This window comes from Phalacrocorax carbo, chromosome 2, assembly GCF_963921805.1.
Source record: "Phalacrocorax carbo chromosome 2, bPhaCar2.1, whole genome shotgun sequence".
Lineage (NCBI taxonomy): Eukaryota > Metazoa > Chordata > Aves > Suliformes > Phalacrocoracidae > Phalacrocorax > Phalacrocorax carbo.
In genome coordinates, this window is record NC_087514.1 from 130,817,415 (window position 1) to 130,829,799 (window position 12,385).

At 48.9% G+C, this 12,385-nt stretch overlaps 1 protein-coding gene across 1 annotated transcript; it reads left to right on the top strand.

Annotated features, from left to right (window-relative positions):
- The first annotated feature begins 9,291 nt into the window (after window positions 1–9,291).
- On the top strand, window positions 9,292–11,788 carry HOXA11 (homeobox A11). Its single transcript, XM_064444352.1, has 2 exons — window positions 9,292–10,039; window positions 11,525–11,788. The coding sequence occupies exons 1-2, from the start codon at window positions 9,364–9,366 to the stop codon at window positions 11,755–11,757; spliced, it is 909 nt and encodes a 302-aa protein (XP_064300422.1). The 5' UTR covers window positions 9,292–9,363; the 3' UTR covers window positions 11,758–11,788.
- The last annotated feature ends 597 nt before the right edge of the window (window positions 11,789–12,385 follow it).

Genomic DNA, 12,385 nt, shown 5'->3' on the forward strand with positions numbered 1-12,385 from the left:
AAAAAAAAAAAAAAGCTATGGCTTAAATAAAACCCCATTCCTGCTGCATTTCAGGATTCTCCGTGGGCAGCGTTAGCAATAAAAACAAGACAGCGTTTAATACAAAAAAAATATTGGCAGGCACTAAAAGGCCGTTTGTTGCCATTCATAACTTTTAGATGCGTTTTAATGCAATTTAATGATGATTTGAAGAGATGGCTTTGCGCGTTCTCGGCGGTAAAGGAGTCCAAAAAGAGGGGGGGGCGGAGGGACCGGGGGTGGCTTTCGCGCGTGGGCCGGCGGGGACGTGGGTCGGTGAGTGCCGGGCGGGCCAATGCGCTCCGGCCGCGGGTGTTTTAACCACGCCGTGAGCCCTTCCCTGTCCCCCCGGGCCCCCTCCCCCTTGAATGCAGTTGATTCATGAACTAGGGTACGAAATGCAAATGTTCATTAAGTCTTTCCTCCCTCCCTCCTCCCTCCGGCCTCCCTCCCGCCTCCGCACCCCCCTCAAAAAAAAAAAAAAAAAAAAATTCCCTCCAGTGAATAGCTTCAACATGGCGTGCTGAAAGGCAGAAGCTTTGCCCGTTCCTAGATCTGAACTGTGATTAAACATCCCCAAAGAGAGCATCTCTCTTCCTCCCGCCGCTCCCCCCTCCCTTCTCTCCCCGTAGCGCAGAGGAAAGCGCCCTCTTCTACGTAGGAAAGGTCAAGTCCTACAACGCACAACCCACGGTCATTACTGTACTGTGACCCGGGGTGTACTGGGGAGGAACGGCCGGGTGTCCCGTGATCAAAAACACTGGGACTTTTTTTTTTTTAATCCCCTCCTTCTCTTGCGATGGAAATCTGTGGAATTAGGCAGCGGTTTAGCCTGCTGCTATCACCTTGTGTGCAAACCGTCATCGGAAATCCTAGGGGACCAGGAAAGACAGAAAGAAAGGGGTGGAAAAAAAAAAAAAAGAGCGGTAATAGTAGTAATAATAACAGCAATAATCGTCATTAGCCTGTGATATTGCTGCATTTTGCCTGACGCTGGCAGGAAGGACGGTGTGCCCTAGTGGCTAGATTTCTCTCCATCTAAAGACAAACCAACAACAACCAGAACAAAAAAGAAATATAAAACCCCAAACCAACAGGAACCCAAGTCACTGAGAGATCGAGAAGGAATGTTTTGTGGACCGGGTATATTTAATCTGTAAGGGAGGAAACCAAAAAATGTGCAATCCATCCTCATTGATCCGGAGGTCTACAGCCCAACGCGGGATCCTAGCTGTCAGTCTCCATGGGGATATATTTTTTGCACAGGCGAGAGAGACTTCTGGATGCTGGGGTAAGATTTTCATGCTCTTCCTGGAAGCGGCTGAATGTTTCTTCTCTCCCCCTGCTCGGTGGTGAATTAAGCAAACAAGCCAACAACAAACACCCCCCCCGGTCCTCCCGCAAAGCCCCCTGCATGACTGGAGCGATGTCATTTGGAAGGCCTTTGTGGAGGGTTTCCCAGGCCCCCGCTCTACCCCCAGCCCACCCACCCACCCCGCTCCCTTTCTCCCACGGTGTACGAGGCCGAAGTGCTGCTTCTCCTGCGGGAACCTGGGTGAAGAAGGATGTCTGGACTGATGCTAACAGAGACGGAGAGCCCGAGGAGAAAAGTAAGACCGTTTCTCCTAGCTTGGGTACTGGCTCCACCTTTCCCAGAGATGCTGCTTCCCCTTCTAGCATAGGTGGAAAGCAAAGAAGGCTCTTGGGAGGAAAGTGGGCCAGGAGAGGCTGGGGTCAGAGCCCAAGATGCAGGCAGATTCGCAGATAAATCTGCTGGTTGCCTGGCTTTCTGCTGCGCTGCCATGTCTTGCAGAGTTGGGTCAGGCTGCGTGGAAAAGCCTCTCCTGGGCTTTATTCCCGGTTGTTTTATTCCCGTGCATTCACCTCTGAAACTATTTCAATAGTTCGAGCCGGGGAGGAGGGTGGAAGGCTCTGTGTGGAAGAAAGCAGGGGAGGGATGTTTAACCTGTCTGCTTTTCGCCATTGCCCGTGTGTGTCTATGGAGAAAAAACGCCAGCCGGGCGCTGTAACCTGCCAGTTTAAATTAACCTGAACTTCGTCGTAATCGCCTTGATTAGAACGCGCCAAGCAAAGTGCTTTTATTTATTCCTGATCGTATAAATCGGCCTCTCTAGTCGGCTTGGGCTAGGAGCGATGGAAAAGCAGGGCATTTTAAGTCTGGTTTTAGTCTTCGAGATGCCCTCGTAACATTAAAAAAAGGATAGATTTTAATACAAAGGATGGATTTTAACACAAAGCAATTTTGCATGGGCTTCGTCTCCAGCTAGCATTTGGTTTATGTTTAAATATGTGAGGGTTTGTAAAATGAGAATACTCTGCTGTATGGTCATTTGATGGGAAAATAAAAGCGAAAGAGAAAGGACGAGAAACCCGCACACTCCGCCTGGACGGATTCGGGGGATTTTGCCCAAATTCCCCCGGCCTCTGGGTTGTGGACTTGTCGTGCTGATTCCCCCCGATTTCTGTAAGGAGTGGTATTAGTATCGGCGTTTTCTGAAGGTCGGGAAAGGGAAATAAGCGGGACAGAGAGCGCTTTTCCACCGGGGCATAGGCAAGAGCAGCCATATTAGGCTTAGAGGGAGAGCTATTTTTATGGGTATCTTTGCATGACATACGAGAGAATAGACAAAAAGCGCTCCTGATAGAGCCGGTGGAGCTGTACATGCCCATACGATTGCATCCTCAATTGCAGCGCCTATTTTAAGCTCGTGTTAGCCAAATAGCTCCCTACAAAGGTTACGCAAATACAGGTACCTTCATTATAATGCAATTCCGAGAGTCCATCAAAATATGAAGTTGGGGCTTTGAAGTCGTTGATTTGACAGCCCCGGTATAGTGATACTTCCTGTACCCGCCCCCTGAAACAATCCCTGATGAAGAAATGTCTTTACTTCGGTGGGTTTCACGATATGTGAATAAGGCTCTCCTATAAAGTTAGCAGTGTGGTACAGTAAAATCTGATGTGTTTCTTGGCAAGTTGGGCAAAATAATAAAAAAAAGTTGAAATACCTTTATAAATCACTGTTGAAATTCAATGTACATTAGAGAGATCCTTATATCCTATAAAATTCAATTTAGCTGAGAATCCCAGTCGATTACCTTGACTTGAATTTCTGTGGCAAAGCGTGGATGTTGGCATCACAGGAACGATCGAGCTCTATGACGAGCTCATCTCAGCGTTGAGGCATTTAACTTTCTGATGCTCCTAATCTAGAGGGCACGTTATATATCTCGTAACTCTGGTGTGTTTTTTGCATCCCGAATCACTAGGCAGAAAAATGCTCGTTTGTCTCAGAGGCGACCCAGTAGGATATTTTTTCCTCTCGCGGAATATATTTCCTGGATTAACAAATCTAAGGTCAAGTTCAAGGCATCGGTTGTAGCAATACTTTTAAATGTAAGTCGACATGGGAATGTTTCGGCGGACTGGGTTTTTTTGGTTTTTTTTTTTTTTTTTTTTTTTTTTTAAACGTGTAGGGTAAAGCGGCATTCCGGGCTGCGGCAGAACTTTGCATGGGAATATCGCCCGAGCTGTGGCCGTCCGTAGGGATAACCGCGTCGTTTAATAGCACCGCACTTTCAAAGGATTGCTGCGGATGTTCCCTAAACCACTCTGATTAATTCCACATAAAATACATCGGCATGAAAAAGGACTGGAACCTGTTTACTACAAACGGCGCTAATGACCCGGTTCTTTGTGGGTCTGGGTGGGAGCCGGTGAAAAGCGCCTGCTTTTCTCTACCGGCGCATTATAACCAGGGAAATTTGCTTTCGCAATCGTTTTAGAGCCCGCCGCGTGGTCTAGACACCCCTCTCCTGCACCCTATTTTTGCCAGAAATCTCTTGCACCTGTATCTGGATAGTCGGGGCGGGGGGAAGGGGGGGAAATGAATGATTAGATGTGCGTTTTCATGTGTCGGGAAAGCCTCACAGAGCGTTCAAGGGGAGAAAAAGAGACGTTTATGGTAGCATCGCCAGCCAATCAATTTGCGATACACTTGGCCGTCTGAGAAAATATCTCCTCATGGCCCCCTTACTGCCAAATCTGCCTCCGTTCTCTTTCAGGAGCAAGCTACGAGCAGTAAATACAAACACATTTTTGGAGGGGTTCAGCGCCCCGGAGCCGGGGGCGCGCCGGGCTGGAGACCCGGGGGGTGAGGAGACACGGCGCTAGGAGAAACTCCCCGCGCTTGTGAAGGCGCCGGCAGTCTGTCACAGCAGCAAATCCTTTGGCTGCAGGAAAACTGTTGTCGAAAAAGAGAAGCTGTCTATGTGGAAGAAGCTTCCTCTCTTCAAAAAAAAAAAAAAAAAGAAAAGAAAAAAGAAAAGAAAAAAATTATATTTTGGCTTGTTGCAGCTATCGGAGTCGGGGTGTGCCTGCAGGTAGAGCTCTCGGGTGTTCGGCAGCGCAAAAAGATGCAGAACATCATGGTTGGTCGCCAACGACGGGTAGATCTCTTTAGGTCCGCAGCCGTTTAATCCTAATGATCAAACTAAACGGGAGGGTTGGGAGAGGGAAAAAACCCAACCACCCCCTGAAGCTTTTACATGTCAGGGACTTAAAAAGACACAGAGGGTGACGGAGAAAAGGAAGGGATTTCAATAATTGATATTAAAAATAAATCTAAAATATTCTGCACCCAGATAAGCGCAGCCTTTTGAGGTATGCAAGCCTCTGAAATAATGTAATGCGATTAAATACTACCAAAAAAAGTCAGAATAACCATGACTTGAATCCTGTTTACATTTGCCCTTTCTCTTTACAAGTATTCTGAAGTTCCTTAGCAAAATCGCAACCATACCATTTCATGTTTTGGACAATAAATAGTTTGTCCCATATCACAGAACGGGGTTTCCATCTCGCCGGTATCAAAAACCACCTATTTTGTAAATTATTTTAAAAATCTTAGGTAACTATTGCAATGCTTCCTTCTATTGCAGTGTTAAGGGAACATAGTTACTTTAAAAAAAAAAAAAAAGAAAAGAAAAAAAAGAAAATGAACAAAAAAAAAAGATATGCATATCTCCTTTCCATAACGGACAAAAAGGCAAACAGAAAAGAAGAAATGCCAGTTAAGAACTTCTGAGCCCGAAATATTTATAATCCAAACAATGAGCACACTTTTCTGAAGCCGCATTCCTAGCAAATTTTGCGAAGAATTATCGCCTTCTGGCCTTATTTTCATTGGAAAAGGTGGGAAGGGGTTGCGCTTTTCGTTGGCAACAGCGGTGCGAATTCCCTAATATTACGTTATTCTAACAAGCCTTTGTAGGCTGTAATCAACCCGCAAGTTTACCAAAGACTGTCCTAATTCCTGAGATATTTTCTCCTGCTCGAGCAGTAATAGCCCTCAGCCTTCCCATGCGAGAGGAGCAGCAGCGACTGAAGCCAGCGATCGTGTAATATTTTAATTAGCTCCTCTTGACGCAAATTCCTTTTAGCACACGTTTCTTCTGTTAATTACAGGCACCCAGTCTATTGGCAAGGTAAATGGTCGGCTTCGGATTTTTTTCAAGCAAAACAGGGTAGAAAAAGACAACAATTTAGGTACTATAGAACTTGACCTTTTGGAGACGAGCGGTAGTAAGTTAAACAGTTCCCTTTGCACGCCATCTGTATATATAAAAGCTAGGCTATCGAGGCGTCCTAGCTCTGTTTATATTCCTCCAAAGAAGAGATGTAGCTTCCCCCCCCCCCTCCCCGCTTTGTTTAGCTTAGCTGTGGGTAAATGTGCTCACAGCCTCCCCACCTCTTGGCTACGCTTTCCTTTGCAAAAACGTCCTGCAGCAGAGCTCCCAAATTCAGAGCGGTTTTACCCTCTCTAATCCGGCCGAAATACATGGGAAGGCGTAACGAATGCATTTTGCTTCTCCAAACGAAATGCCTGCCTTTGTTTATGTTGTTTTCCGTGAGGTTAGCGAGGGGAAGGCTCGGTTTTCCCCCTTCCTCAACGCGGAAGTCCCAATTACTGTATTAAAAGAGCAATTCAACATTAGACCAAATAATCAACATTGATAATTGTGCTGAACACAGCAACTTAACAGCAGGCTCCCTGCAATTACCCACACATTCCGGGGCTTTAAGCGTACATTATCTCTGTTTCACTTAACAGCAAATAAAGCAGAGAACAGCCTGTGCCTCGGCTGTCTACTCGCTCCCAGACGGGCTGCGCCCCTCGCAGCCTTCCCCACCACCCTCCCCGGGAGGCATTTTGGGGTCCCCTTGCGTTGCAAACCCGCTTGAAGATCTCGGCTGCTCGCTTTGGGGAGGGGGGAGGACAGCTCGAGCGGTTCAAAAGTAGGCATCGGGGCCGCACGTGTGCATGCTGTGCAAGCACACATATGCCCAGGCACACGCACACCCACGCACACCCACGCACACGCCTATTTCCAGTTGCCTCTCGCCCTTCTTCCCTAATTTCCCTTTGTTTCCCAGAGGCAGCCCCGACCTCTGGCACGGCGAAGCCTCGCACGGCGCCACAGCCCCGGCTGCCGAGAGGAGCGGGAAAGAGCCCCATACAAACCTGTGCCAGCTCTGCTCCCCATTTCTAGCCCCAAGGTTTGAAATTTATTGAAATGCAAGAGGGGGGGCTGCAGTGAGTCCGAGGAGGTGGCGTCCCGCGATTAAGCGTTGGGCAGCTCTGTCATGTCTGCTCTGACACAAGCTGAAGTTGACTGCCAAAGTGCTATAAAACCGCAGGTCAGTCTAGAACTGTTTTCGGTTCTCCTAGACGCGCCGTGTTCAATTATAGCCTTAAAAGCCCTAATACAAGTGCAAGAATTTGTTTGCCATCACACAGAGGCGGGGCGAGGCTCTGCAATGGTGGCGCCTTTGTTATCTCAAAGTCACTGAAATCCTTATACATTCCTTTTTGTTCGAAGGGAGGGGTGTCTGCGTGTGTGCAGGGTATGGGGAGAGGTATTTCTTCGACGGAATTGTAGGGGGACACACACACACAGGGAACATAATCAGTGCTCGGACACCAAAAGAGGGCTTCCGACCCCCCAACCCACCCCCCTCACCCCCCATCCCCTCGCAAAAGCTAGGGGGGGAAGTAAATGCGAGCAGAAGTATAGCGTTAAGAAAAAAGCCAAACAGAGCTTTTGCAACCCCCACCCCAAGTTAAACACACACACACACACAAAAAAAAAAAAAAAAAAAAGAGAGAGAGAGAGAGGGAGAGAGAGGGAACACCCCCAAACCCTTTTACAATCCCTAAACGACACTGCAGCCTTCTGCTAGCGGTTTTGACGACATGCAATCTCTTTCCATCCACTTTCTAGCAAATATGTCAAGCTGGAAGATTAATTCATTAATTTCAAGTTCAGCTCGCAGACATACAGTAAGCTTAAGAAGTTCTTGCAGCAAACCAAAATAAAGGGTTCATTACAGGGATACGTCCAGAGCGTTTGATTTGTGAACGGTAACCCTTGTAAAATAAGAAAAAGGCATATAAACATTAATGCTAATAAATTAGTTTACTCCACTACAAAGTAATTACTTGATAATATTGAATTTACAGCTTGAATTCAAACGCAATAGTTAACTATAATGTAGGGAAAATACATAATGAGAATATTTTCTCTGTGCACAACATGATTAGATTTGTTATTGAGTCAGTTACGATAAGCAAAGCAATAAATAAACAAATCGATGTTGACATTTAAATACCGAAGATCTCCAGAATTTACTAGAGAACTTTCTCCGGATATATAAATACTTCCACAGCACTGCAGAGGAAGAGGGGGGAAAATCCAAATATTCCTTCCCTAACATTTTCGTTTCCCTTCCACTAGACTCCAAAGTCCACGGGGGCATGGATCCTGAGCTACGTCTAATTTCCTAAGAGCACCGACTTCACAATAGCCTTTTTGCCGTTCTGTTTTTCTATTTTGATGAAATCCAGCCGGAACCCAAATATTTCTTTTCTGAAATCGAGCATCAGAATAGCAAAAAAATATTTTTTCCGAGAGCCTAGGGATGTCCATGCCTCAAAAGGTGCTGTATTCTTTGGCGTATTTCTCTGTTTTCTTTGGCTCCACTCATTCGGTGGGGTGTGCATTTTTATTGGCAGAGAAGTACTTTTTAGTCTCTGCCCTGTACAATCCGCTTTCTATATCATCCCTTTCATGCAACAATAGTAAAAGTTTAACCACTTTTTAAAAATGGGTCTCCCTGGGTCTCAGCCTTCAGCGACGGTACGGAGCAAAAAGGAAAGTATCTCGGTACGGCAAGTTTGTTCCTAGGGGTTAACAGTATGTCAAATAATTTTAACTAGACTTCTGGCAATTAAACTCGGAGTATTTGTCAAGCCGGGGTAGCCCAACATCCACTGGTTTTCCAAGTATTTAGCGGCAGCGTTGAGGCGGAGAGATCAGCAAACACTCGTTAGCTCCGTGGTCTGCAATTTAAAGGGCTTTCTGGCGTTGCGAATGAGGCGAGGGACGGTTTGGAGGGGGTGAGGAGGGAGAACCTGCGTCCTGGGAACCCGACATCGTTAACTACCTCCAGCAAAGCTTGGCTGAAGCCGCGCGGGGTATTTGAGGTTAATATGTAAGTAAGGGAAGGAAGACACTAAGCGCTTCGGAAGTGAACATGAATGCAAGCATGTAATCTATTCACCATGAAAATCAGTACAGACTTGACCCTGGCACACTCTTCCTAGTAACGTTTCCAGAAAAACTCTGCGGGGTGAGGGCTTTTTTTTTTTCCCCTTTAATTTTTTTCGTGGGCGGGGGGGAAGCCCAAACCGAATCAAAACAAGATTAAAAGAAAAAAAAAAAAAAAAAAGGGGGGGGGAACCCCGGCCGATCTCTTCAGGAGCGTTTCCTGCTGGGAAACGTCTCTCCAGAAGAAACCCTGCCTGCATGTCTCCTGTGCCCTCCTTCTCGGAGCCTGCCGAACGCCCCAGCAAGCACACAAACAAACAGAAAGGTCTCACCTAACCCTGGGGGGATTGCTAAGCCTCTACTGCGGAGCCAGCGGGTGCCAGGGGCCGGGCGGCTAAGCGTGGGGCGGTGGCAACGCGGCTTTGTGTCCCCCAGGGCTACCCCCGGGCAACCTGCGCTGGGCTCGCCCTTAGGCGCTGGCGACGAGCTGTTGCTTCCCCCCGCGATGGCCACAAAGGGAGCGGGGCCCGGACCCGCCGCTCGTCAATGTCAACGTCGGGCCACGTGACCGCACCTCCCTGCCGCCGCCGGGGAGAGCTTTCCACGTCAGCTTACGTCTCCCCATCTCTTACTTCACGGATCTGCTTCAAAGAGGCAGCTGCGTTAGAGAATCATGTTAAGCTCAGCTAATGCGGAGGAGCCGAGGTAGCCCTAATGATGGATTTTGATGAGCGTGTTCCTTGTTCCTCTAACATGTATTTGCCAAGTTGTACTTACTACGTCTCGGGTCCTGATTTTTCCAGCCTCCCTTCTTTTTTGCCCCAGACCCCGTCTTCTCGCCCTATGACATACTCCTACTCCTCCAACCTACCCCAGGTCCAACCTGTGAGAGAAGTTACCTTCAGGGAATATGCCATTGATCCCTCCAGTAAATGGCACCCCAGGAACAATCTGCCCCACTGCTACTCCGCAGAGGAGATCATGCACAGAGACTGCTTGCCTGCCACCAACACTGCTAGCATGGGCGAGATGTTCGGCAAAAACACAGCTAACGTCTACCACCCCAGCACCAACGTCTCCTCCAATTTCTATAGCACGGTGGGCAGGAACGGGGTCCTACCCCAGGCTTTCGACCAGTTTTTCGAGACGGCTTATGGCACGGCGGAAAACCTGGCCTCGGCGGACTACCCGGTAGACAAGAGTGGCGAGAAGGCGACCGCGGCCGCCGGGGCGGCGGCGGCGGCAACTTCAAGTTCGGAGGGCGGCTGCGGCAGGGCGGCGGCGGCGGCGGCGGCGGCGGCGGGGGAGAAGGAGAGGCGGAGGCGGCCGGAGAGCAGCAGCAGCCCCGAGTCGTCTTCCGGCAACAATGAGGAGAAATCCGGCAGCTCCAGTACGTATAAAGGCAGCGCCCGAGCGCTTTTAGGAAAGGCAGCTTGAAATCTAGCGCACCGCCGCTGTTAAATTTTTATATGCTGTTTTATAAGCATATAAGGTTTATGAAGGGCCTTTAGATTTCCCCCAACAAAACTTTGTTATAAAAGGCGAGATCACGTGTTTAGTGCTGAAATTGGCCGTGAAATACCCACCGGGCAATGGATGCCTTAAAAAAAATTTTTTTTTCTTTCTCCTTCCTCTTTTTTTTTTTTAAATAATAATAAAAAAGAGCTCTGTGGTCAACTCTCGAAAATATAATAACGTACGTTCGTGCCTGTAAATTCGGCAGAAAAAGGAGATCCCGACTCCTTTGATATCGATGTAATCCAGTGATTTTATAAAAGCCATGTGTTGCACCAGAAGTCTAGTTAGGGGCTGAATTCAAAGCCTTCGCCGTTTTAACGATTGCACTAGAATAGCGTTTAACAGATAAAGTAGCCGCCTGAACTGTAGCAATATATTAAAAGAAACAAATTAACCTAAAGCTGGCCTTTTTGTCTAAAGGAAGCCATTTTACTAAGGCACTGTGGCAATTACGTGTTGCCTTCTGTCCAACAGTTTGTTACTTACAATTGTTATTCAATCTGTCAAAGTCCGATTTTTTTATGTGGGCTTTTTAAAAGGCAAACCTAGTATACGGCTCGGGGTAAAAAATACCTCGACAATGAACTGTACCAGAAAAGGAAGTTTTTAAAGGGATAGCAGCTACGTTTAATGTAAAGAGCTCCTGAACCCTGAAACCTTTTATATTCTGCTTAATGAACTTTAAAACCGTAATGGCTAATCGAGAGGAGAATACCTCGATGCGGTGGAGAGCGTGCTTTAAAAACCCCGGCGGGGCGGGGAGGGGGGTGGGGGGGATGAGGCGCCTTAGCCCTGGGCTCAGGGGCTTTTCCTCTGCTGGGGACGTAGAGCCAGGATTAGTAGGGAATGGAGGAGAGATCCGAGCGTGTAGGGGCTCGGGGAGCGCTGGGCGCTGGGTCCCCCTGCCCCGTGCCGCGCTGCCTGCTGCAGGCAGCCAGGTGACGGCCGCTCCCTGGGCAGCTCCGTGTGCCGAGCAGCCGACAAAGGCTTTCCTCCGGCTCGTGAAATCCTCAGGGACCCCCCGCCACCACCCCTTCCTCCGGCAGCCCTCCCCGCGGAGTCAGCGAGGCCGGATCCCGGCGTCTCGCCGGGGGTTTCGCCCTGCCCGGGGCCGCGGCGCTGCGGGAGCCGGCGGGTCCCTGGGGGTCCCGGTCCCAGGCTGCCCGCACCCGCCGAGGCGGGAGGGCTGGCGCCCAGCCTCGGACCTGCCAACGCCGGCCCCGGACCGGGCAAAGCGCGTCTCTTCCACATTCGGGTTTTCCCTAAGTGTGTGTGTGTCCCCCAACCCGCCCCTCCTGAGCCCCCGCCGCCGGCCACCGCCGGGTCTCAAACGCTTCTGCCTCTTTTCGCTCCACAGGTGGACAACGTACCCGTAAAAAGAGATGCCCGTACACCAAATACCAGATTAGAGAGTTAGAAAGGGAATTCTTCTTCAGTGTCTACATAAACAAAGAGAAACGCCTCCAGCTCTCCCGAATGCTCAATCTGACCGACCGCCAAGTGAAAATATGGTTTCAGAACAGAAGAATGAAAGAAAAAAAAATTAACAGGGACCGATTACAATATTACTCAGCTAATCCACTACTTTAAAACTCATAGCGTTTTTCAAGACGAGATTAAATTCAGATTTCGCCCTTGACAAGGTCAAGCCACGGGGTTACGTGGAGGAAGGAGGTGTGCATCTGACGGGACTAGAAGAATCCAAGGGTTTACATACATGTAAATCTACTCTGGAACTTCAAGGATGATTTTATAAATATAGATATATTTACATATCAACTGGAATCGATTTGATTTTGACACACGTGGCATCCATTTCTTAAACGTGCACGTCACCTCTGAGTGCAAAATCCATACCTCTTACCTTTCCAGGCACTGCGGCTCACCCTGCTACCGCTTTCGGCCGGCCCAGGCGGGGACGGCACCCCTCCGTCCCCGGCCTCGCCCACCCCCGGCCCTCCCTCGCCCCTCTCCTGCTGCGGAACAGCTGGCTGGAGGTTGCCAGGTCGAGCCCACGCAACCAGGACCACTGCAGAATATAAACTCTGAGGAATAATCTTTTGTCCTTCCTTAGCGGAAAATGGCTAGGTCAGAGGCAGCCCTCCATTGCCCAGGGGTTTGAAGGGGGGGGGGAGAACACACACACGACACAGAATTAAAGGGGGGGTGGGGGGGTGGTTTGACATGCCTACACCTTCACGAGGCCAACCGCGAGCAG